Source organism: Anser cygnoides, chromosome 4 (genome assembly GCF_040182565.1).
Source record: "Anser cygnoides isolate HZ-2024a breed goose chromosome 4, Taihu_goose_T2T_genome, whole genome shotgun sequence".
Classification (NCBI taxonomy): domain Eukaryota; kingdom Metazoa; phylum Chordata; class Aves; order Anseriformes; family Anatidae; genus Anser; species Anser cygnoides.
The window spans coordinates 56,037,485-56,062,802 of NC_089876.1; the positions used below are offsets into that span (position 1 = coordinate 56,037,485).

A 25,318-nucleotide genomic window follows, 5' to 3' on the forward strand; every position below is an offset into this window, starting at 1 on the left:
ACAGTGTTTCCTGCTTCCTGACATTAAAACACTTTGGTTCAGCCTTTATAAACATACATAAAGGAGCACTCAGCAACTGCTTTGCATGAATGCACGATACAAGCAAGATTTCAAATGCATGCAGGTGCCTCTGCAGCATTTTTAATAATGGCCAAACCTTTTAGCCTGAGCCTGACACTGATTTTGCACGAACAGCATCCTACTCATATGTTAGCCACGGCCTCCCACAGCCCTGTGAGGAGAGCCGTGGTTATGGACTGTAAGGGCACAACAAGGCCTGCTCTCTCCCTCCAGTCGTTTACAGCAATGCTGAGACTCAATCCACTTCACCGAGCTTCACCGCACATCATTCTGCCTCATGGCATCTCATCCTGTCTCATGGCACCTCAGGCCTCATTTTCTTGTGAACCTAACTTGGGATTACCCCAAATTCATTGTAAGTGATAAGAGTTTGCAGCACAAACAAGGATAAATTTAAGCCAATTCATCACAGTTGTAGTAGAGTTCGCAATATATTCTTCATCCTTTCTACCTGCAAAGAGTTACTGAAAACGAGTAGAAAATATATTTACCATTAAAGACTAAAATTACTGCTGTTTTCTGCAATTAACTAAAACTAAACAAACTGAGTGCTTTGTTGTTATAAAATTTAAGCAACTCATAACAGTAGCTTCTGAGTCAACACAAATATTTCAGACTTCTTTATCTATTAGTTCAAATTAGTGCCAAGATATTTAGGAAAAAAGAAAGAAACCCAGTTCACAGGGTTTAATTCATGCCAAATGTAAGATGAGAATAATTGCTTCAAGTTTAATTTGAAATGTATGAAATAAATCACTTGAGAGAAAAGATGATTGCTATCTGTGAAATAGGAAGTGTTGTTAGTGGGACTGAATGACAGGATAGTTAATACCCTTCTCTTTCTCTTTTTATCTCCAAAGGCTACAAAGAGGAAGGAAGCAAGCAAGAGGGAAAACACAACATATCTTGAAACCAACAGGTCCGTTGACTACATGTTTTGTAATATCTGGGAAAGTTATAAATGTTAGTTCTCAGATTTATCATTTTAGGTTTTTCATTCACTTTGCACTTGATATTTAGTTATGCAATACGCTGTAGTGGCCTCTGCAGAAGACACTTTAAGACAGCAATTTCAAGCAAAATGTTAGCAGTACACCTTGGTTGTACAGGCCCATACGTTGACAGGAGTGACTGCTATATGACCTGAGCACACACAATGACATGCGCTGCCTTTTACAATGCAACTTGTATGTACAAACAGCAAGAATTCATTCCAATGGAGATGAAAATAATGTCTATCATCCTTCAGGGGAACCCAGAAAAAAAAAAAAAAAAGAAATGGCAAAAATGTTGCTCACAGGAATAGTGAGAAGAAGTGCAAGGTGTTTGAGGGGTAGGAATCAAAACTCCTGAGAGGTGATAGGTGATGCATGCTGTCCTGATGCAGAGGCTAATAACAGGAATATGAGGTACAGGCAAGAGACTTAACAGAACAGTTATGAAATATGAAAAGGCCTATAATGTGAAAAAACAGCATTTTTAACTTCCAACACTGCTTTAAAATCCTCAGATAAGGTAGAAATTTCTGATTAAAAAACAATAAAGAAACAAAACAACAAAAAAACAACTGAAAGAAACTGTCCACATTTAATTAATAGAGAGAGGCAACCTTGACTTATCTTAAAGCCAAACTACAGCAACCGAATGGCCCTGATAGGTCTCTTCATTTTGTTTTACAGGGTGATCCTCTCCGGAACACCAACTTGAAAAGACGCAGCCAGTGATAGAATTGTCAGATAGAAGCTGTCTTTCTGATATTGCTGTCAGATAGAAACAATAGTGATAGAATTGTCAATTTCAGCAAACTTTTTTAAGAGTAATAGAATGAATCTAGGAACTAGAATCTAGCTAACATTAAAGGAGGATGGCAAGGATAATCATTAGAGGATAGTCACACCAGTCCAATAACTAAGATTAACAGCTGTATTCCAGTATTTTTAAAAGTTAACCCTAGCTAATGCATGATCCTAAGAAAGGTGCTAACACTTTCCCTTTGTGTTTTGTATATATGGTTGTTCAATTGTTTCCTGGAGATATAATTAAAAAAACAATAATCTGATTCTGAAGTCTGTAGAGTACTGATAAAAGCTTACAGAGGTTAATGGCTTATGATTGCTAATATTTCAGAGCAATTTCCCAAAAATTCACAAGTCACATGGTTTTCAGTTGGTCAGTTTCTTTCTGGATCTCAGTAAGAGAGGTGGCTCAACATGTATAGAAGGTTAAATGCTATTTCCTGAATAGTTAGAATGTGAGAGTAATGAGTGAATCCTGTGTCCTTTCTGATGCTAAGACTGCTGAGGTGTGTCGGCGTCAGACAGTCCTCTTAAAGGTGGCCATGGTATGCTGCACAGAATTCCAGTCTGTGGAGAGGTTCAGCACACCTTGCCACCTGCCACGCTTTCAGAGTCCTTTTCCTCACCAGGCAACTACTCATCTCTCAGCTAAAGGTAATCTTTTTTCCCACCACTAATTTCTCACCTAAAGAGTGTGAAATGTCTGCAAAGGACAGGTCATATATGTCAGAACATCAGGTAGGACCACCTGTACATCCTCTTGTAACATCTGCACATCCTCCACAATACCTGCAAGCTAGTGTAACAGGGTGTGGGGTAGTGTCATTCAGAGGCCACTCAGGCTAAGTACAGGCACTAGCTAGAGAGGCTTATCGGGGTCAGAATAGACATCAGGATCACTTCCTCTGTGTTATAATGTCTTCCAGCATGGTTCCCACATGTAAACCAAAGCTGAGATTACGCTATAAAGCCACTATTTGTGACTTAAAATATTAAAGAGTTAGAATATTAAAATTTAAAAAAGACTGGACAAAATAAGTGCTGCATTTTTTATCACAAAAGATGAAGCTAGGGCTTTGGATGGGCAACAGATTCATTCTGCATTTTTATAGTCCTAATTTTGAACTAATTTGGTTTGCAATAATTGTACTCTGGCTTTACAAGCCTTAGCCATTTCCCTGTCCTCACTAGTCCTCTAGCACAGTATCTATTCTGGTCTATTTAGAAAGGAGAAACACATAATTGCATTTTCCAGACCTTTGCTCTTTCTGCCTTGAAGGAATCCTGCCAAACCAATAATACCCAGAGAAGGGAACAAAATATACCTTGGCGCTTTTTGGATTCTTAAATATTTGTTTTAACTAGCATCAACATGCCTTTAAAGTTATTTTTTCACAGTAGGCTAGAAATCCCACATATGTTTCTGAAGAAAAAAAAAAAAAAAGGAAAAAATATAACAGAAAGGGAGGTGTTTTCCACCAGGAGATTCTGGTTAGTTGTTATCCGAATAAGAGGTGCACCAAAGCAGTGTACGGCATTATTTAAAAGGTGTTTATCAGAGTTAACAAAAAAAAAAAAAAAAAAGAGAGAGAAAGAGAATAGTATAGTTAACCTTACCTCCCTTCAGATGCCAGGAATCCCAAGCTGAGCAGCATCAAATCGGCCTCTGAGCAGAAAGCAGCACACTGTGCAGACCCTGTCTGTGGAAAAGGTATCCCCATGTTGGTCATTTGAGTCACTACAGGATTTTCTTAGAAGAAGACAACTCTATTAATTATTTCTACTGCCAAACAGAAAACAGATATTCACATGAGGACTTCTTGCTGCAGTTTTAGATAAAGGCAAGGGTGAAGATAGATAAATAGATAAAGGCACGTGATGTAACTGCCAAGTCCCAAGACGGGGCTGCCTGCAGGCTCCTCTCAATGAGCTGGTCGAGTTTATCCTGCAGCTGAGGGCACCTGCACCACAATGCAGGCCTGAGGAGACCTGGACTCTAGCAAACTGGGGTGCTCTGAGAGACTGCAAGATCTTGGGGGACTCCTGTGAGAGACTGGCTGCAAAAGCAGGTTAGATACCCACAGGCAAGCGCAGGTAATTGCCCCAGTCTCAGACTGAATCTCACCCCAGTGCGAGATTTTAGAGCTAGGGCCTCACTGTCAGCCAGGTTGGAGTAGTGAGCACCCTGGGTTGTTAAAAATGCTGCTTTTTGGAAAATACTGGTAACCATCAGCCCTAAAGAATCTGTCATTTTTCACTTCCTTAGGTCATGCAGAATCTCTATGTTCAAAATCTAGCTAGTACAAGTTGTTACGGGCAAGTGGAACTTTCTGATTTTGCCTGATCTCATTTGCAAATGTTGGATTCTGTGACAAATATTCTACTTCCAGAAATTAATTCTAGGCAAACATAATGTTGTAACTACCAAGTGACAGCTTCAACAGTCCTGCCGAGGTGGCAGCTCCTCCCAAGGAACTCATTCTGGATTATTAAAGCTATTGATTTTTGACATAGCAGGGACTGTATGCATGTAACAAAACAAATACATGAACTAAATGTAAGGAACAAAACTTCTTTCAAGTGTTTTCTTTTTTGACACCATTCTGTAAGCACTTCTCAGCAAGAATGGAGAAAAACCATCAGCAGCCCGATTCCTACATGGAATCCTTTGCTAGAAGCAGTTCAATAGTTATGATGAGGTAGAAAAGCACACAATCACTGCCAGGCAGCAGGATAATGATGTCACAGGATCACTAGTGGAAATAAAACATTCCTATCAAAAAAATAAAATAAATTTGTATTTGCTGACTCCCACCAGAGGTCAGTCACATCATAGGAATAAATCGAAAGTCTTCAAAGTTTTAAATACTCATTGATTCTACACACACTAGAAATTGAAACTCCATTTTTGACCCATTTAAAAGTTATATTTCTACTTGTTTTATTGTTTTATTCATATCTGGGATAAATGCATTCTATTTTGATTTAATAAAGCAAGTAAAGGAGAAACTATAGAACTCTGGTAAGAAAAGGAACAACTAGTTGAATAAACTCCAGTTTGGCTTTCAGTGATGGAAAAAGAGCAAGAGGCATTTCTGTAAAAACCTAAGGCTCTGGTAACTGTAACTAATGCTCCAGATAAGATTTTGTGTGACAGAAGTGGATGGCAATAAAACAGCACATTTCACCGTGATACATTTCTTGATCTCAAAGTCACAGAGAAGTTAGAATTAGGATTTGCTCTTAGTAGTGCAGTAGAGAGAGACACCTTGCATAAAGGAGTCTGTATGTATGCTGAGATTAATCACAACTCTTGGCAGTCAGTAAAAAATTGCATTATTTTTCTAGCTAAAGAAAATAAAACAGCATAACAAACTTTGTAGGAAGGAAGAAATTACCGCAAAAATTTTCTGTCGGGTGGTATGTGTTGGAGCTGTATGCTTTCCATCCAGTAAACCAGAGATTCTATCTACTTCCACTCAATTTCTTCTGCTAAAAAATAAAAATAAATAAAGAATCTATTGGAAGTGTCAGGAATTACATAGTAGGACAGCAGACAGCACCCATCTCCTCAGGCAATGGATCCTTTTTATCCAGAGAACAGAATAAGTAGACAGTTCTTTCTTATTTGGACACTACCTGAATAAACTCCAACTGCAGGATGTTGAGTTAGTTTTAATTAAAGAAATAGAGAACTGCCTTTGGAGTTGTAGTTCCCCAATTTGTAGGCTATTCCCCCACTATTTGTATTGCATTGACATAAATAACAGCACTGGTGACACAGTAAGTTGAATCAGGAAACTGTTCTAACTGAAAAATAATCCAAGAAGAAGCAGTTGTTTGGTAAACAAATAAAGTTCCCTGATGCAAGTCACCATCTAACTGCACAAACAACTGGAGGAAGGAAAAAGTAAAAGAGGAAAACAGGCAGGTGGGAAGGGGCATAACTGAATAGGGCTACGAAGCTGGTGAAAGGCCTGGAATGCAAGTCCCATGAGGAGCGGCTGAGGGAGCTGTGGTTGTTTAGTCTGAAGAGAAGGCTCAGGGGAGACCTTGTTACTCTCTACAACTACACGAAAGGAAGGTGTGGGGAGCTGGGGGTTGGCCTCTTCTCGCAGATAGCTAGTCATAGTGACTTGCGGAAAACAGACTCCACAATCAGTAAGATTGTAAAGTAGGTATGTTTATTCAGCGCTGGGCGGCACGGGGGGTAGTCCCGCCAAAGTCGTGCGCACCTGACGCGGCAACTTGCCTTGGTTATATGCAGTAAAGAGTTACATATGCATGAAGTTTCACAATACGCCTATACATATTCATAACCTGTCCCCGCTTCATATTAAAATTAGTTCCAAGGAGTCATTTCCATAAACTCCTCCCATCTGCGCTTGCGCAGTGTATTCTGGTGGTGGTCGTCGGGGGTCGTGGGGATGAAGATTGATGACTCTTCCTCATCACCGCTAGTTGACCTCTTGTCTCTGCGCAGACTCAGTTGCTTCTTGGATCTTGTCCATCCACAGGACCAGTTTCTACCAGTTTCTTAAGATAGGCTCACACTCTTATTAAGAGACTGACCTTGGTAAAGGGGCCCAAGGCTTCTTGCTATAATTAATTTGCACAAGCACCATAGTTAGTCCTAGTTTCATGCCGTCAGCACTCTATCTCTACTTGATAAGATTCCCCTAACTCCCTCTCTCAGTCTCCCCTTTTCTAAAATGTTAGTAAATTCTCTAAAAGTTAGTAAATTATTATATTCTCCTAACTCCCTCTCTCAATAGGACTAGAGAGGATGGCCTCAAGTTGTTCCAGGGGAGGTTCAGGTTAGAAATAGGAGACATTTCTTCTCAGAAAGAGCAGTCAGGCATTAGAACAGGTTGCCCAGGGAGGTAGTGGAGTCACTGTCACTGGGGATGTTTAAGGAAAGGTTGGACGTGGTGCTTAGGGATATGGTTTAGTGGGTGACATTGGTAGTAGGGGGATGGTTGGACCAGATGATCTTGGAGGTCTTTTCCAGCCTTAATGATTCGATGATTTTATAAATGAACGCTGTTGTCCAGTGAACACCTGCAGACTGAAAGCCCACAAGAAGTACCTGATGGCTCCAGGTGGGTGGCATTAGGTCCAGAGGAGTGGATGTCCTGATTCGTTGCTGATGGGATTATTCTGTGTGATGTGGGCTCTACAAACAAGGCACAGATGCAGCTAAATGGCTCAGGATTCAAGACATCTTAAAATGCTTAACTTTTTCTATGATCGGACTGAGGCTGAGTAAATACCTTTTAACTGGAAATGTTTAAGTTCTTAACAACGGGAAGTTTTGAAAAATGAGAACTGGGCGCACAACCAGCCCCTTAGCCTCCACCGAACGCCCCGTGGGCTGTGCGGCCAGCGCCCCTCGGGGATCCTGCCGGTCCCTGGGGCACTCCCAACCCCTCCGAGCCGCCGCCAGCAGCGCTGCCATGACAGAGCAGCGGGCAACAGCCACCTGCCCTCCCCGCTGCCTGCCGTTAACGGCTCCAATCGGCGCGCGGCGGGGGCGGGCCACCCGGGTTGCCGGGGCGACGGGGCTGGGGCGCCCCTGCGCGGCGGCGGCGCTGGCGGTGGGGCTGCGGGCGGGCAGGTGAGGGCCGGGCCGCGGGCACCGGGGAGGCCTCCGGGGGTCTCTCGGGGGGGAGCCCGGGGTTGCGCTGGGGTTCGGGGCGCCCTGCTGCTGCGTGCGTTGTCTCCGCGGGTGTGGTTGCGTGGAAACGGACGCTTAAAATCGCGGAAACCGGCGGGGGAGCGGTCTTTGGAAGGGGTAAAAAGGTTGGAGCTGCTCGCCCTCCTTCTGGAGGGAAGGAGGGAGAGCTCTGGGGTTCGCCCTGCTTCCTTCAGCTGGGAGGGACAGAGCTGGATTGGGGGCAGAAACAAGCATGGAGAATTAAAAAAATTCTCCAAGTCCAAAAGCAAGGTATGCGCTAAGCAAACAAAGCTCACGAAGGCCAGCTGAAGCAGGCTCTGCAAATCAAGAAGTAAATATTTAAAGCTGTTTCTGATTAAATAATTCCTCTGATGTCTTAGGGCAGTTGCTTTACGGAGAACTGGTCTGCTTTGGAAGGCTTGAAAGCAGCAGGTGTGAATGACATTGAAGGCTGAGGGAGCTCTTTGGTTGCTTGGGATGCTGTAGTAAAGGTCGCAGTCCTGGATTTCAAAATCATAGGGGCACAGTGCTCTTAGTTATCTTAAGCACACCATGATGTATATATAACATGTATAGCTGAAAATTTGTTTTTGTTATCCAGACTGGCTGTTTCAGGAATATCTTTGATGGGCATCCACTCAGTCTTTCGAAAACATGTGGTAGAGAGTCCATTGTGCCTCTGATTCATTCTAGGGTTTAAATCTCTACTAGAAATGTAGAGCTTGCTGTTTATATATGCCTCGTTTAAAATTTTTGTCATAATGTTCTGCAGTTTTCTGCTATTCATAAGGCCGTTTAAGGGCAAGAGTTTTGATAATGAACACACACAGTAAATAATCAGATGTTCCTCCAGTATTATTTTGCCTATGTAATTCATGGCAAGCCATAATTCCTGTTATTTTAAATTAAAGTTGCTAACCTTTGCACTTTTTTGGTAGCACAAAAATAAGGGAAATTCCCTTAGGTTGTGCCATTTGCCAAGAACTTTGTGTCTTTCTTGCCTGACTAAAGGTACAGCTGCGTAGGTTACTGATATATATTTAAGGTTTTATGTTAGAGAACAAGCACTTTGTAGAGTCTGATACATTAGCTTTTGGGTTTTGCATACCAGAATGGTTCAAAATCTTCAGTTAAGACCATAGACATCTTTGGCTAATTGTTGTAATCTATATGGGGACGTGGTGATCCAAAGAATTTGAGAAGAAACATAGGTGACAGAGAGTAATACTATTAATAAAGTATTAAGGTATCTTGCAGGCATTGTTTTACTTGATGATTTATTGCTAATGTATTAATTACTCTCCCTCACAAGATATCTATTATTTTCTTTCATCTCTTTGTTTCAACCATTGTTATTCTGTGCACTCTATTGCAGCAAATCTGGGAGTCACTGGGCAGCTCTGGCTATTTAAAGGACCCAAAACACAGTGATATGACTGTAATTTAGTCCTCTGCTATAAGGAAAATTTTCCCATAGGAAGAACAGCATAAGTCCTCATTGTCTAGTGATCTATTTAACTCTGTGGGCCAGTATTTATTTCCAACAGCACTAGTAGGAGATAGCGTAGGGAAATATTTCTTCTTCCTGCAGTCCTTAAGTCAGAATTGATGTGGACAATACTGCCGCAAATCCTAATGAAGATATGGAGTAACTTATATTTTGCTGTTTTGCTTCTTTGGTATATGCAGTAAAAGAAGAGATGTGAGCGTCAATACAACATTGAAATTACAGCAGCTGGTTATAAGAGCTGAGAATTCACCAGGAGGATATAGGTACTTAAGTGACATAGAGTGTCATTCAGGATAGCAGTTATTTATGGTAGCAGCTGAGCTGTGCTCTGGGCATTTGAGAAGGATGGAAGCTTTGTACGGTATTTTTTCCCCATTTAAGTACTATAATAACTATACCCTGGCTGAATCCATTAGGGCTGTTTATTCCTTATCCTGTTCTGGCACAAATTGGAGAAGTTGTTTTTGCTGCTGTGTGTGGCAATCTGATGGACTCTTGAAACCAATCTCTACCTGCAGTTTGTTTTAGTGAATGGAATTCATTGCATACTTTTGATTTATGTTTGAAGATCTTCAGTTTTGTTTCTGTCTTGGATATGGCTGTTTACATTACTTGCTCCAATTGCACAACCTGTTTTTTGCCTCTTATTCAGTAGCTTCTTAATGAGATGTAAACTTCCTAGCTTGCTGATAGCCTGGACCCTAATCTCTAGTTTAGACTTCTGTTTTTTCTTTTGCAATCTGGTTAAAGAATTATTTTGTTGTTGTTAGAGTTGTCGTTTTGTTTTGTTTTTTTTCTTCACATAGACAAATCAAGATGTGAGCACTAATTAATGCTACAGTTCTCATTCTCTTAAATTTCTTTTCTGGTTGCTGCCAGTTCTCTGAAAGCAGATGTATTGGGAGACTGCTGGTGTTGGAATGAGACAGGATAAATCAGATTCCAGAGATAAATTTCATAAATAAGTTGATATGCCAGGATATAAAATTAAGACCTATTCAAGTGGGAGGTTAGTGTTAACAGGGCTCCGTAATCGTTTGTTACTAACTACAGAATGTTTTCTGTACTTAACTTGCTAGTTCTGAACATGCAGGTGGTTGTATCCCCTTCAGATTTCCAGAAAATGAAGTGCAGTCTTGTTGCAGGTAAAGGGTTTTCTGGAGACAGTGCTTCCTTTGGGTCTTCTTGCTTCTGTGGTTGTTAGGGCACACGTGGCCCCTTCAAATGTCTGAACAGAACTGTTAAATCTGCAAACTGCCCTGTAAAAATTGTGTTTCAGAACATTATGTTGGAGACAAACATAATCCAGCATTGAGCTGTTTTCACAGAAAAAACATCTTGGTCTTGCCTGTGTCCAGCGTTACCTAGCTTTTCAAATTTGGATTGTCAGTTAGCATTGGCAGATCTGAGAGGGTACAGCTTGATCACAGACAGCTGGATGCCATCCGCACTTTTTCTATTCAAATTCTCAGCTCACCAAAATCTGTTAATGACTACAGAGAGATGATGAATAGCACAGGGACACGACCAAGCTCTAAGGGATTTTAAATACCTGCTTTGAGCTTCACAGATAGACAGAAGTATTTCTTTATTTTTTCATAAATTTTGTCCTACTTGTAAGTTATGTATTTGTTCTTCAGATGCTGAAAATTGGTTTTTGCAAAGTAAAGTTCTTGGCGTGTTGAGATAAATATTCTGAGGAAACCTTTTTTTATTTCTAATTTATATTTATCATTTCTATGGCAATTATTAAATAGCAAGTGCCATTATCTTAACATGCAAATCAGAAAAATACAGTTTTAAAAGTTATTATTAAAATTTTCTTTCAGATGTGTTCGTTATCACTCCAGTCAGAGACTTTCACTACCATTGTCTAAACTTTTTTCTTTGAAATACATGTTAGAATGGAATGACTTGCATTCTAGCTAGACACATCCTATGGATGTGATACAACAACTACAGGTAGTGTCTTTCTTGCTGTGTTAACTGTCTGCTTGTAAACAAATGGGTACTTAGCTTTGCGTAAGTCCAAATTTAGTACATGTGCAGTGATTATGTAACTGAGACAAATAATTCAGTATAGAATTAGCTTTAGGTTAGAAGGTTAGTTATAAGGTTAGGTTATAGCTTTTTCTCAACACATAAGCAGTGTGCGCTTTTTGTTTTTTTCTAAGAAATTTGAAAATAAGAGATATATAAATTTCCCATTTCTTAAAAGTTGTATGTGCTCTTCATTGAATTTGAATGGAGCCATCTACTGAGCAATAGTAACTGTGATACTGCATATGTACTCGTTTATATTTTTTCTTAACAGGTGTTAAAGTTACTTAAAAGGAAAAAGAAAAAAAATGACCAAAAGTTTCATTGTATTTGTTTTTCAAGATCCAATTAGGAAGATACGTGATCAAATCCAGTCCACTGCTATTGTTGGCAGCTAGAGCCTAATCTTCATAAACTGATGAAGCTCAGTCTTAAAAGAAGCTACAACTTTGTCCTTGCACCCTTACAGGAAGGTTGTTGTAAAGTTCCGTCCCATTGCAAATCTGGTGATGATGGTGCTGTTGCATGTTACTAACAGCTTATTCTGATCCCTGTGGGGTGGCCTGGTCATCCTGTTTGTCATCTTGTCCTGATTAATCCATACAGCTTGTTGGGAAAGAGCAAACGGGGAGGGTGAGGAGGAAGGAAAGACAACTGATTAGAGCCCTGCTTACGTTTGTACCATCCGTAGCTTGGGATGAGTAGGGGGAAACCTAATTGCTAACTGACCTCGTGGGACATAAGATCACTGTGACAGGTTAGCTGTGTTGTTATCATGTAATTGTTTATTGCACAACCTTACTGTAAACACTTATTTTAGGATTTATTTTAGGATATTTAGGATCTATACATGCTTCTTACTCTAACTGTAAAGATTCATAAAGCATTAATTAGTAAATAAAACCTGAGGGTTTTTAACTGGTTTCTTTACTGTAGATACTGATACAATTATTTTACATAATGCCATACATATTATGAAAGAAGAATAATGCATTTCTATGCTCTTGTAACTTAAGTAGTTTTTTTAGATTTTTTTTTGTTCTTGGGTTTTTTTGTTTTTTCTTTTTTTTTTTTTGTCATGAAGACCTCGTTAATTCCTATCCTAAATTCTGTGGCTTCAAAATATGAGAAAAGAACTAATGCAAACTTGTAGCATGTTAATCTTTAGTATATAGTCAGTATATAGTTTCAGTGCTGTGACTGGGCATAGTATGAAATAACATCTACAACCTGGATTGACAGAGAATGAATTTAGTGGACTGGATATTCTCTCTTATGACGAAAAGGCTGAGAGAGCTGGGCCTGTTTAGCCTGGAGAAGAGAAGGCTGAGAATGGATCTTATCAATGTATGCAGATATCTTCAGGGAAGTGTCAAGATGATGGGGCCGGACTTTTTCCAGTGGTGCCCAGCAACAGGATAAGAGGCAACAGGTGCAAATGGAAACAGAGAAAATTGCTTCTGAGTGTGAGGGAAAACTTCTTTACTGTGAGGGTGATGGAGCGCTGGAACGGGTTGCCCAGGGAGGTTTTGGAGTCTCCCCTCTGGAGATACTCAAAACCTGCCTGGACATGATCCTGTGCAACGTGCCAACCTCAGATGCTCAGACTGGCTCTGTGATTTTTTTCACAGAATTAATTGAAGTGAATTCAGAAATGATGTGTAAATATAGCCCAATTATTTGAAAATCATTCTTAATTTTGAAATGTGCTTAATGCTACAGTTTTACAGCAAGCATATGTCAAACCTGACTGTTTTAAGAAATGATGTAGGCAAATGTCTGAGTATTTCTCTATATAAGATTTAAGCAGAAACCTAAACAATGGTTACAAATGTATTTGGAGAAAAATAGAAGCACATAATTGATTTGACACAAGATATCAACTACAGTTTATTAAATAATTGCAAGCTGTCTGGAAAAAGTGGCACGTTAAGATAGGGAGGTTTCTTACCCTCTTATTCATGAAAGTCTTTCGTCAAAACTGAAATGAGTTGTTGACTTGAGATGTTGCCAAATAACATGAGAGAACAGCATCAGCTTGTTTGTTACATCTGAAAATAATGATCTAAATGTCACTGAAATCTTCTATTCTTTGTTTTCTAGATAAGCTATGTATGTATGTTATATTTAGGAATATATTTTAGTGTATAGGGATTGAGGCCACAATACTCTTCAGCTTATCCTCTATGACACATCCCATTTCATGCCTTCGTAGAGGGCAGTAGCTTAATCTCTTAGTGAAAAGTTACCTGCACAAGTGTCCCAAAGATCAACTTTCATATCATAAACAAATGGAAGAAAATCATGAATTTTTTAAGTCTTGAATTTTGTAACTCTGAACTTTAACCACACATTTTGATGTTTTTATGCTAAAGTATCACAATTTACCATCACTTCCATTTTATCCTTGTCGTTTTTTTTTTTGATGCGTTTGTGTTTGTGCCTTATAAGCCAAACTTTGGGGCTAATTACTCATCGGTTTTATCTGCATTATTGAAGATAGTGAGCAGCTCAGGAAATGTCATTACACTGAAATTGTACACCTATCCTTATAATCATAAAAGTCAGAATGATTAAAAGCAGTTGTAAAAAAAAAAAAAAAAACCAACAACAATCCAAAACCTATCTCACTCTTGTTGGACCCTGTCTTAAAGGAAATTGTATAGTGTATGTGCTTTCTGTGTTGCTGAAGAGCCACACTTAAAGTAATCAGAGGTCCTCATTGTCAGTGAAGTAAGTCTTCATTTGTGAAGTCCAGTGAAATCCTCTTCTTGAAGCAAGAGGAAGCTTCTGATTCTGAAATTATATTGAACAGTTTGGTATTCAACTGTTTTGAGACTAACTTGACTTAGGAGTGCAAATAAGGATTAAAGATCCTTGTATATGCAGCTGAATGATCTGCTGTCGCTTCATGCTCAGTAGTTCTGTAAATATGCACATTTTCTGTTATCCTTGACAGATTATGCTCAGAAACTAGAGAAGCAATTTCATGTGAAGTCTCAATATCTGGGACTACAAATGTTACTAAGTGGTAAAGCTAAAAGAAAAAAAAAAAGGCATAACAGAGTACAGACCTGATTTCCCTAATATACACACATTATGTGAAGAATTCCCAAACTTACTGGTTTGTGTGCTGTATTCTATGGTAGCACACAGCTGCTTACTACAATTGTGCTGATCACATCCTTCATAGGAGTTGCTTGTATGAGTAAGTAGAAATGAATGTTATTACCTCCTGTATGACCTACCCACCCAATAAGCTGTGTACTCCATCCTTTTCCTTTATCTGCTTAGTTTGTGTTCTTCTTCCTGAATCAGCAAGCTTCTATGAATCCCTGTAGCTTGTGGTTTCAGAGCTTGCAGTTGTGGGGTTCAGTCCACCTACACTTTATATAGTCCTTTGTTTCAGTAGGGGCTTGGCTTATGGAGCATCCAGGTGTCTTTGACACTGGGGAGCTAGACAGTATAGCAGGTGCTTCCTGTCTCCACTGTAGCTTTCACCTTATTAACCATCCCTTGTTCCACTTCTGTCTGTCCTCCTCATTCCAACTCGCTTGGAGATACCAAGCAGATCAAAACAAGAAAAAACATCTCATGGCACCAAGACAGAAGTTTTCATTTCTCTGTTGGGGTGGAGGATACCAGTGACTCAGTAAGCAGAGGAGGTTTTCAGAACCCACAGCTAGTTTAACATTATTACATTCTCAAAGGTAATGCTCCCAGCAGCAGCTGCTTCTTGCTAATCAGTGTCATGCTGTGAGAAGATAAAATTGGCCATAGGGTTGCAAGCTAAAGATCCTTCTAGATCAGAATCCCAAGGTGGTGACCTCTTGCCAGCCTACGGGACTGTCTGACCTGTTGGCGATGTGGATTTGAGAGTGCTGCTACTCTGCATCTCCTGCTTCACCAACACCCAGGCTCTCGTTGGCCTGACAAGCCTGTAACTCTCTCTGCAGTCTTCTGTTGTAGGTACCTTTTTCCTCCCAGTGCTGGGAGTTTAACACTGTGTTCACAGCAAGGTCTGCTTTGGTGCAGCTGGATAAACTTGGATCAGATTGTGAAAACAGCTAAGTTTGGGGAAAGACGTATGAAAAACCTTGTCTGGGACCTCCATCCACACACCTCTGCCCACTGGCTGTAGAGTAGTATTGAAGCTTGGGCCTGTCTTTGTCTTTTGCCCAAATTGTGCCATGGGGATGTTGTGCCTGGCCTTGCTGGCTTCCTCCCTTGGTTTCAGATTTGCCTTGTCCTTGTGAACCTGTCTGGTGATCACTGGACTATCAGCTGAACCTGGTTGCCATCACCAGCCCTCTTGACTACCAAGGGACTGTGCCCCTAATCAGCAAGGCTACCCCACTGTGTGCCTTGCTGTCACCTTTGGCTCCTGGCTTCAAATCCTTGCAAAGCAGCCTACTCATGATGCACCCTGTTAGTTTTATCACAAGCAGGTAAGAGCTTTTCTAATGGAAACTCATCCTCCAAGCCCAGACAAATGGATAAGGAATAAATATTGCACAGCTATGTGAAGGGGATAAAACAGAGTGTGATCCTGCATTGCCAGACTACCTGTGTGGAGCTGTAGAATTTGGCCTGGTTCATTCACAGCCCTGAGACACAGTCTCGATGTGACAGTGGGACTTGGTGAAGGCTGTGGTGGTCGGTCTGGACAGCACTCTTGAATACATTCTAATGTAAGTGCAGATGCAGAAGGTGCTAAGCACTGTGAAGTTATACAAAACAGCGTTACATCCAGAATGCTATTTTTGTATGCGTTTAGTTGGCTTAGTTTGCATATCTCACTTGCCTTATACAATGTGCGTGGCAATTCAGAAAAGCTGAAGTGCTGCATCTGGCAAGATACCAGGGTATGATCTTTGATTTCTCTAAAGTATGTTTTTATAATTGTATATATTTCTCTAGAAACCTTATATTACAACTCATAGCTATTGCAATTTCCACCCCAAATGATAAGCTAATGTTTGAATTAAACATTAACAGATCTTTTTGACTTGTATCACACAATGACAATATTATTTTCTTTGTATCATATGTTTACATATTAATTAATACATATGCATAAAAACTTTACTTTCTAAAATATAGTTACTTTATCAGAATTGTTCCCTAGGAGGTAAGTCCTGACTCAGAAAAGTGTAAAATAATTCTTAAATTTGCTGAGTACCTATTTCCAAAGGGAAGGTTGTGAAATATCTGCATCATAGCATTTTTCACTAAGCTGATATCAGCTAAAGAATTAAACAATTATTTCTGCATGAAATGAATAGGATTTGTGTTTTATTCCTTCTGGAATATTTTAAATAGATGTATTGGGCAATCTACTTTAAGGCTGTATACACCTTAAAGAAGTCTCTTTTGGTCTAATCTATTCGAATACCTTACTAATCACGGAATCACAGAATCGAAGGGGTTGGAAGGGACCTCGAAGGAAGGGACCTCAAAAGATCATCAGGTCCAACCCCCCTGCCAAAGCAGGCTCCTTAGAGCAGGCTGCCCAGGTAGGCGTCCAGACGGGCCTTGAATATCTCCAGAGAGGGAGACTCCACAACCTCCCTGGGCAGCCTGTTCCAGTGCTCCGTCACCCTCACCGTGAAGTTCTTTCGCATGCTGGTGTGGAACTTCCTGTGCTCTATCTTGTGGCCATTGCCCCTTGTCCTGTCCCCACAAACCACTGAAAAGAGGTTGGCCAAATCCCTCTGTCTCCCACACCTCAGGTATTTATACACATTGATAAGATCCCCTCTCAGTCTTCTCCAGGCTGAACAGACCCAGGTCTCTCAGCCTTTCCTCATAGGGAAAAATATCCAGTGCTTAAACAAAAACTCAGTTTTTCAGTTTGCTGTATTAGGACTTTGATGTCATGGTACCTTTAGTTGCTCCTAAAAGAGGAAAAGGAGACTTGCTAGCTGTACAAGTGGATTTTTGGTTAACTGCATGCTAAGTGACTTAGGAAACAGTTAATAATGTTAAGTTTAGTTATAGAAAATTAAGGGATTATATGGTTTGAGATTTTTCACATATCTTTATTGCAATATTAGTACATGGAGTTTTACTTCATCCTCCACTGGATTACTACTGTGCCTACAGAAATAGTTTTGCCAGCAGTTGGAGACGGATGCAGGAATAGGCAAAGATAATAGGCCTGCAATGCATTTGCAGTTACTAGTCTTTCTTGTCTTATTTTTTCATATATAATTGAGACAAAGCTTTTTGCTTTATTTACAGGTAATCATAACAGTTTTCAGTAGTTTAAGTTCCCATCCACTGTCACCTGAAGATTTTAATTGCATCTGTACGTATCTGAAAGTATCACCAGTTTGTTGAAAGGATAATACAGTATCTCTATTCATTTAGTCCATGCTGCCCTGATGATCCTGACACTAAATGTGAGCCGGTGTTAGGTTCTCTTGACAGACTCGTCGTACTAACGTGTTGGTGTTGAGACTGGAAAACTCAGTTCATGTATATTGTGGGACTGCTGTAGGCTTTGAACAGCAACAAAGCTCAGTTAGTGCTGAACTAGGGGTGATGATTAACATCATTTGGAAACCTGAGTAAGGTGCCCTTATACAGAGGCAAAGCAGCCTGAAAGCAAAGGCTTTCCTAAAAATGGTAATATAAATCTGTTTGAAATTATGATTTGAGGTTGTAACAAGCAGTAATAATGTGGGTATGATTCGTTTAGCATACTGTAAAATTTTCATTCCCGAGAGAGGTACATCAGTAACATCTTTATCATTTAGTCATAGACCAAGACTACTGTCAGGCATTTCTTCAGCTGTGTGAGTAGATGTGTCTGAATTAATCCTGTATTTCCCAGATATTTTATGAGATTGCAAAGTGCTCATAATTGCTCATTGCTTGTGGTTGAGGTGAAGTAAAACAGGTAAATATTGAGGCAAATAATCTGAAAAGTTTCAGTAGTAGGGTGGGAAGTTCGTTTTCGTTCTCATGTGTTTGTCTGGAGGACTACATGACAACAAACCATCTTTTGTTAGTTTGGGAATGCCACTTCCCAGAAATGTAGTGGGTGTCTTGATTTAATTTTTGTGTGTTTGTTTTTTTTCCCTGGGGTGTCATAATTTTGGACTAAGAGGTTAAAAAGTAAAAGTAATGCTTCTATTCTTCATTTGCCTGCTGTGTATCTGAGAACTTCTTTATGTGATAGCCTTAATGGAAACTGTGCTGGAATAGGACTGGTGCTGACACCAAGGTGCGTACTGGTATTGAGGGAATTCTGCTCTTTTAAAACAGAGTAACGTTGACCACCAACTCCGAGTTAATATCTGGCACTTCAGGCTGCTCTTTTCTCATTTTGCTATGTTTATTTCTTGATTGAACAATTCTAGCTTTTGCATTTATTGTATTAATAACTGTGAGGAAACAACTTGTTAATCCAGTCCAGAAGGGCATGGGTTGTCTGGGTTCTAAGCTTCTTAAGGAATTGGGATTTTTATTTTAGTTCTCTGGAATCTCTTGAGGATTTGATAGTTGCTGTAACCACACAGCTGGAAAGCTTTGTATGATAATGTCCTAAAGAGCACAGCTGATGAAAATGAAATGTGCTGCTGCAGTACTGAATTGTGGTGTGAACAATAAATCTTTTATTCCACTTCCCACCTCTTTTTTTTTTTCCTTGGTACACTGCACTGTCTGACATGAAACTCAGGAGCATACCAAAAAAAAATTATAATTAGCTGCAGAAATAATAAATAGTCAGATCTCTGAGACTATCCTGAGGGAGAGAAAAGAAGCATTCTGATGAATTAGGGAAAATCAGGCTTTCTAAATTTCCCAGCCCATGCTGGTGGCTGTAGACAAGCCTTTCAGGCTCTGCTGGCTGTGATGGAAATACAGTGTTTTTGTGGGTTTTTGTTTGTTTTTTTAATGTTGTTAAACATAGGATGTTCTGCATTTGGAAAGGTCGTGGCCACTCCTCCTCTGCCAGTTGAAGCCACTCCCTACATAACCCAAACATGTTACACTCCATGATTCTGAAGGTATTTTACATTTTAACACTAGCTTTTGTGCACTGAACCACATTTCAGTAAATTTCGGGGAAAAAAAAAAAAGGAATATTTTTTTAGGAGGCAAATAAGAATGATTCAAACAGCACCTCATTTTCAGAGCTCAGAAGCACTGTAAAATCGAGCTTGAAGCACTGACCAGCTTTAATTTAAAAGACAGCAATATATAATTCAGTAATTGTTTTAGTGCTGGTTTCTGTGTTCCAGTTCAGAATCCAATACATAGATAGCATGTAAATTGCTGCTAAGAGTTTTTCAGATTATATATTTAAGAATTTAAAGCTTATTGGTATAGAATCATGTCACAGTGTTCAGATCTGATCTCTGCGTAGCTTGTAGTCTTGAATAAAGTTTAGCACCAAACTCATCGTACTTGCATATGTTCAGGTTCTGTATTTTTAGTTTCCACTGCGCCTTCTGTCATGGCTTGGATGACTTACATTTCCCACTGGTTTGATGAAGATGATTGGTATGAAGGACAACAACGAGTAAGATTTGTTTAAATTAATATTTTCCCTTTTTATCTCCATTGTTTCTCTTCTTTAGCTGCTGTTTATTACATTACTAGTACCAAAATTAATGTTTCCATGGTACTAAGAAGGGATTTTTTTAGTAATTTTAATGGGATCTAGAATAATAGATAATGACATCTAAAATGATTTTAAAATGTTTCTAGCTAGATGAAATATATTGGAAGTTCGGTGGACAGCTGTTTGTATTTTTAGTTTGCATAATTTAATGACTAGAATCCTTTAATATCTAATGAGATAGAAATCAAGCACTTAAGCTTCTTGTATGAGGAGGAAATAATATACTGTGCATGGAATAAACTAATTATAGGCGTTAAATTGAATAAAGCCAAGCAAAACTGGGGGAGATGAAATTCATCTAGGTTCATTTCCAAGTTGTACCTTGGATATTTGTGCATTTTTTTTCCAAACATTTTTCTGAAGAGGAGGAGTGGTTACTATAGCAACATTTGCAGGATATCTTGAATTCCTTTTATGTTTATTAACTGCATGCCTTGGGCAAGCTTGATCTACTGCTGCTTTCATAGATTTAGGGTGAGAAGTGAACATAAGTCACGTTTCTTGCACTGTATTAAGCTCCTTTACATAACCATGTATTTCTGTAATTTCTATTCCTCATTTTGGTAGTATGTTCTTAGCTATTGAATCAAAATGCAGATGATGCTACTGTAACATAAGGGACAGCAGCTTTTTTAATTGTATTGTCATGTATCACTTGGTAATGCCATTTATATGTTCATAAATATTTAAAAACTAGCAGATTTTTAATGCTTTTTCAACTGTTGTAATTTTACATGTCTCTTACCATATGAATGTCTCAGATGTGGAATAATCTGTTAATAGCTGCTCATCGGGGACTCAGATGTAAGATGTGTCCAGAGGTAAATTTGTCTGTTATCACAAGTGCTTTCTTGGCAAGTAGCCAGCACAAAAGCAATCTTCTGGTGATTGTGGTAGCTGTGGGTTGGAAGCTGAGAACAGAATTCTTATGGAGGGTATGAGATGTTTTATGGCGAGATAAGACGTGGTTATATGTATTATATAAGGCATCTGAAAGCTGGAGTTCTGGTACCAGATAAATAATTAATGCTCTAGTTTTGTTACCACCGTTATGTATCTCAGTTTGATTGTATGTAGCTCAAGATTCCTGGAGATGTATTAATGAATCATCAGCATTTCTCCTTGGTCTGTTTCAAACCCTAGTATTTCTATTCAGATAGTCTTTGTAAAGTTGCACATTAAAAGATATTCTCATTAAACTGTACAAGTAGTGTAGTCAAGAAAGTCAAGAATGCTCCTTTGCAAAACTTTTGCCAAGTTAGTTTTTGTAATGTTAAATTATTATCCTTACATTTTCTAAGCAGGATATCTGTCTTAGATTAATGTTTTTGACTTTAATTTCGGATAAGAATTTGTGTCTGCTTTAAAATTCTTATAGTCATGTCCATGAGATGCTTCTCTGTGTGTTGTGGAAGAGGAAATTGAAATTGTGGAGGGTATATGAGTGTGGATTATAAATATAAAAATACATCCTTAGCAATGTTTTCATAGCTAGTCAAAGTGGCTGAGTTAAAACTTCATGCAGCAGCTACTTTATTGTAATTTCTGATACCTGAGTGCTTGTCTTTGAAATAGCATTCTGTTACTATCGATTCCCTTGGATATGGTTATATACTTCTGACCTGAAATATAAAGAGAGACATTTGATCAAAATTGTGTTTCAAAATTTTTATTTTTTTTTGTTGTTTACTACATATCCTTGCCCCATGTCATCAGACATGGGCAAAAATACCGGTTTGCAGAAGGACAATTTTGATTATAATTGCACAAATGATGTATTCATGCCTGTACAAAGGGATTAGGGGAGCAGGTGAATGGAAGAATCTGTTTGCTGAGCTGGCACATAATACTTTGGCTCTGTGTTTACTGTGGAGGTTTAAAATCATTGTGAAAACTAGTAGAAAGTTTTGCTTTTTTTTTTAAAAAGCGTGCTTTTCCTAGTCAGTGTCTGAATAACTGATTATGCTCATTTTGAACACTCGTTAGGTTGTTTTCCATGCGTTAGGAGATTTGCAGCCAGCATTTGCCTAACATGAATCTAGCCCAGGTTTCTGATATTTTTGAAGAATCTTGCTGAAATTCAAAGCCTTTTTCAATTTTTCAGTACACTGAAAATGGAACTCTCTTCTTGCCTCTAGTTATTCCTCTGACCCTACAGGAGCTGCAGCCGATCTGTGTGCTGTGAATTGTGCACAGAAATAGAAAACTTTTCTGATTTTTTTGCAGAGAAGCATACAGTCTTTCTGTCTGTAAGCTGGTCAGTGTTAAATTAACAACCAACCTGACACTTGCAACAACACAAGCAGTAGACTACCTAGGTTGAATCCTGATGGGAAGTATGAAATGCTTAACTTCTGTAAACAGCACTAAATATGTAAATCCCCATAGTTATTCTACATTGTGACTGTCAGGATTAATGTAGGCTTCTTTGCTTATCTTTTCCTCAGAAATGATTGCTTGAAGCAGTACATGTACAGTCTTGGTAAGACTGTTTAGAGATCTATCTTAGCAAATGGAGTTTGATTTTCCGTATCAGGAATTGAAACTTCTTTAGAATTTTGTGGTACTCCACACACAGAAGAAGGAATTTTTGTTTAAAGGGAATAGCTCAACTGATATTGAGATATCTGGTTCTTAAGCAGTTAAAATTGATGTATGACATGGCCATCTATTTCTTTGTTTCTAACCTTTATTTCCTGTGGATCTACTTAAATCCATGACAGGTGCTCTTTGACAATATTCATCAGTTTTTCCTAGTGTCAGTCAAACTTCTCAGTCAGATTCTTCATAGTGTAAGATTTCTTCTCATCTTCTGATGTGCTTACTTTTACTTTTGAGGTTCCCCAAATTCATAAATTGACAGAAATATGTTTTATTGCTAGGATTATGAGATGTGGAATTGTGAATATTCATCTACATGAATTGGTATTTTGTACCAATATTTTCGTACTTTTATGAACATTGAATAGAATTCAAAAAATACACTAATTTCTTAATGTTTCTGGAAGAATCATTTGTTTAAAGTTTTGGGGAGGTTCATTGTTCTGTTTAGCAGGTTTAATTTGTCATTGACTTCTAAGTTGCCTATGTATCAGAATACTACCAATTATCCTTTATTTGATTCTTTCACCTAAATCTGGGTAGATTATTAACCAGATTTAATTTCTTAACATGGCAATAATGTGCTTGGTGTTTTCCCTCCCCTTTGGAAGAGGACTAGCACTAATTACTCTTCCATTCTTGCATAATGCTTGGTGCTACTGAGGCAGGCACAGTCAGGTTGGTTTCTGCTCTGTCTTGCAGACATGAAGAGACTTCTTGTTATGCTTAAAGACCTCATGTTTTTAACCTCGTTAAAAACATGTCTTTGTCCGTTCTCTGGTGCTTCAAACTGGCCCAGTTGAATAGGGCAATGAATGTGAAATGCTGTGGTTCACACATCATGTTTTCATCTCTAATGGATTTTCCTACAGGGATGGACACCTATGTCGAATGTTTTTAAGGAGACATTTTTTATGTCAGTAAAGTAGGTCTTTAATTATGACATTATCATTGACATTGACAAAAATGGGGACAATGGACTGGATGAGAGATAATGCTGGTGTGTGCCACTCCTACAGGTGTGACAGCAAGTTTTCCTTGTAAGAAAACATACAGACTTAATTGGAAGGTAGTGACGATAGAACTAATGGAAGCAGAAGCACTTGACACCTGAGTAAATACAGCTGCTCCAGCTGGATTAACCAGCCTTTTGGTCTATACAGAAGTGTAATGATTAGCATATGGATACTGTATATTCACTTCTGTGCGCATGCCACATTGTAGATGTACTCATATAGACCCCAAAGGCTCACAGTGTGGGTGCATGTTATTTGTTGTGCTTGATGGTTGTAAGTTTGGGAATACTTGAAATGTGCAAGCGTAGCTCCTGATAATTAAAGGATGCCAAGTGATGGATTTAAACAGCTGTTATTAATGTGTAAATGTTGCTGTAGTACAGTCAGAAAAAAACAACAAACAATGAAATGCACTGAGTACCTGAAGCAGAGGAAAAGGAATTAGTTTGGAATTAAAATGGTGCCTGTTAAAGAGCTGCAGTTGCCAGGCTACTGACACTGCTGCTGTGTGTGGGGTGCGACACAACGCTCAGTCTTTTCTCCTGCATCCTTTAGTAACTGCATTATTCTGTGAACATCAAGGTTTAGTTCCTTCATCTGTCAAGTTAAGTGATTTCATTTGACAGCCAGAACAAGATTTTACATTTTTGGGAGCAGCAAGGTATTGGAATGAACATGGAAATTCTTAAGTGGTTTACAGTAAATGATACCTATGCTAAGGTAGGGATTATTAGGCATTTATCTCTAAGTCATTGATATATAGCCATGTCTATGTATCTAGTCCATTCAGATGTTATTTTTAAATAATATTACCTCTGTGGTATACAGAATTTCAATTTAATTTTTTCCTATATTTAGCAACAAGAAAGGACTTAAAATGTTGCTGCTCATGCCAATTGAAAAAAAAAAAAAAGGTTTTCATTGTCCTCCCTCTTCCCCTCATCTCCTTGGAAACTATGGGCATCCTTTGATAGCTTTCCCAGTGCAGTATTTTTATATGCACATTTTTTTTCAGTGTATTCTTCAGAGCCTAATACAATTTTTTGTATATCCTTTATTTTGAAAGAAAATATTTTTTAACAAAAGACAAAAAAAATCTCCATTATTTAAAATGCAACATGTATGGTCATATATATGTCTATAATATATATTCATTTATATTGCATTTGTAGATTTTTTGCCATTTTACTCACGTTGTTTTGGTGAATGCTGTTTTATCCCATGCACTATAAGCATGTCCAACAGAAATCTATAATGGCTGAAAAGATCTGCGGGAAACTGCTTTGATACAAGGTACTTGAGAGACATAACAGTGTCACGCAACTGCAATTTCTTCTTCAAGATACAATTATATCGCATTTCAAAGTAAATGTTTCTTACTAATTACAATATATTTAAAGAATAGGGAACGGGAAATATTAAGAAGGTTAAAACTGCACATATTAGCAAGTAAAGTTTAAAGTGTTTTTTAGAATACAGCTCAAAATACTTTACATATGCAATGTAGTTTCAGTTGTGAATATTTTTTCTTTTTCTTTAACCTAAGGAAAAAACTGTATCAGGAATCAAAGTTTGATAATGCTTCTTAGGTATAAGCTACTAACTGGAGAGAAATAATGGAGTATCACAAAGCAGCATTTTTTATCCAAATGGTAATCTTATTGAGGGGACATTTTCATTTGGATATCAGATTTTAAGAAAAAAACACAATACCAAAAAATGGTTGCTTTAAATTTAACTTATGAGTGAGGTTTCTTATGGTGAATTTCTTCAAAAACATTGAAGTTACCTTTTGTCTTTAATGTAAGTGTGGAATAAAGAGAAAGCATAGTCAGATGTGTTCTTTTATTTGGAAAGCAGTACTTAGTGCAGCATACCCAGTAAAACTTACAGGCATACATTTAGAACTAGGCTGAAATACTTTTTTAGCCATTTGATGACAATGATTTTTGATCATGATTA

At 38.6% G+C, this 25,318-nt stretch overlaps 1 protein-coding gene and 1 long non-coding RNA gene across 7 annotated transcripts in view; one reads left to right on the top strand and one right to left on the bottom strand.

Moving 5' to 3' along the window:
- On the bottom strand, positions 1 to 7,368 carry LOC125180009 (uncharacterized). The gene is made up of 5 exons (XR_007158224.2): positions 7,151 to 7,368; positions 6,967 to 7,053; positions 5,276 to 5,369; positions 3,495 to 3,577; positions 1 to 1,841 (listed from the first exon to the last, which is right to left on the bottom strand). It is a non-coding gene; the product is annotated as an uncharacterized lncRNA (long non-coding RNA).
- A 49-nt stretch (positions 7,369 to 7,417) lies between these two features.
- Positions 7,418 to 25,318, top strand: part of WDR17 (WD repeat domain 17) — a 63,839-nt gene continuing 45,938 nt past the window's right edge. The window contains exons 1-2 of one of the 6 annotated variants that reach the window (XM_048047765.2): positions 7,438 to 7,494; positions 19,537 to 19,637. In XM_048047765.2, the coding sequence (XP_047903722.1) occupies positions 19,572 to 19,637 (66 nt within the window). In that variant the 5' untranslated portion in view covers positions 7,438 to 7,494; positions 19,537 to 19,571. Of the gene's footprint in view, positions 7,495 to 7,544; positions 7,680 to 7,702; positions 7,825 to 19,471; positions 19,638 to 25,318 lie in introns of those variants that run through there. The other 5 variants (XM_048047767.2, XM_013190330.3, XM_013190328.3 and 2 more) reach the window with 5 other exon arrangements.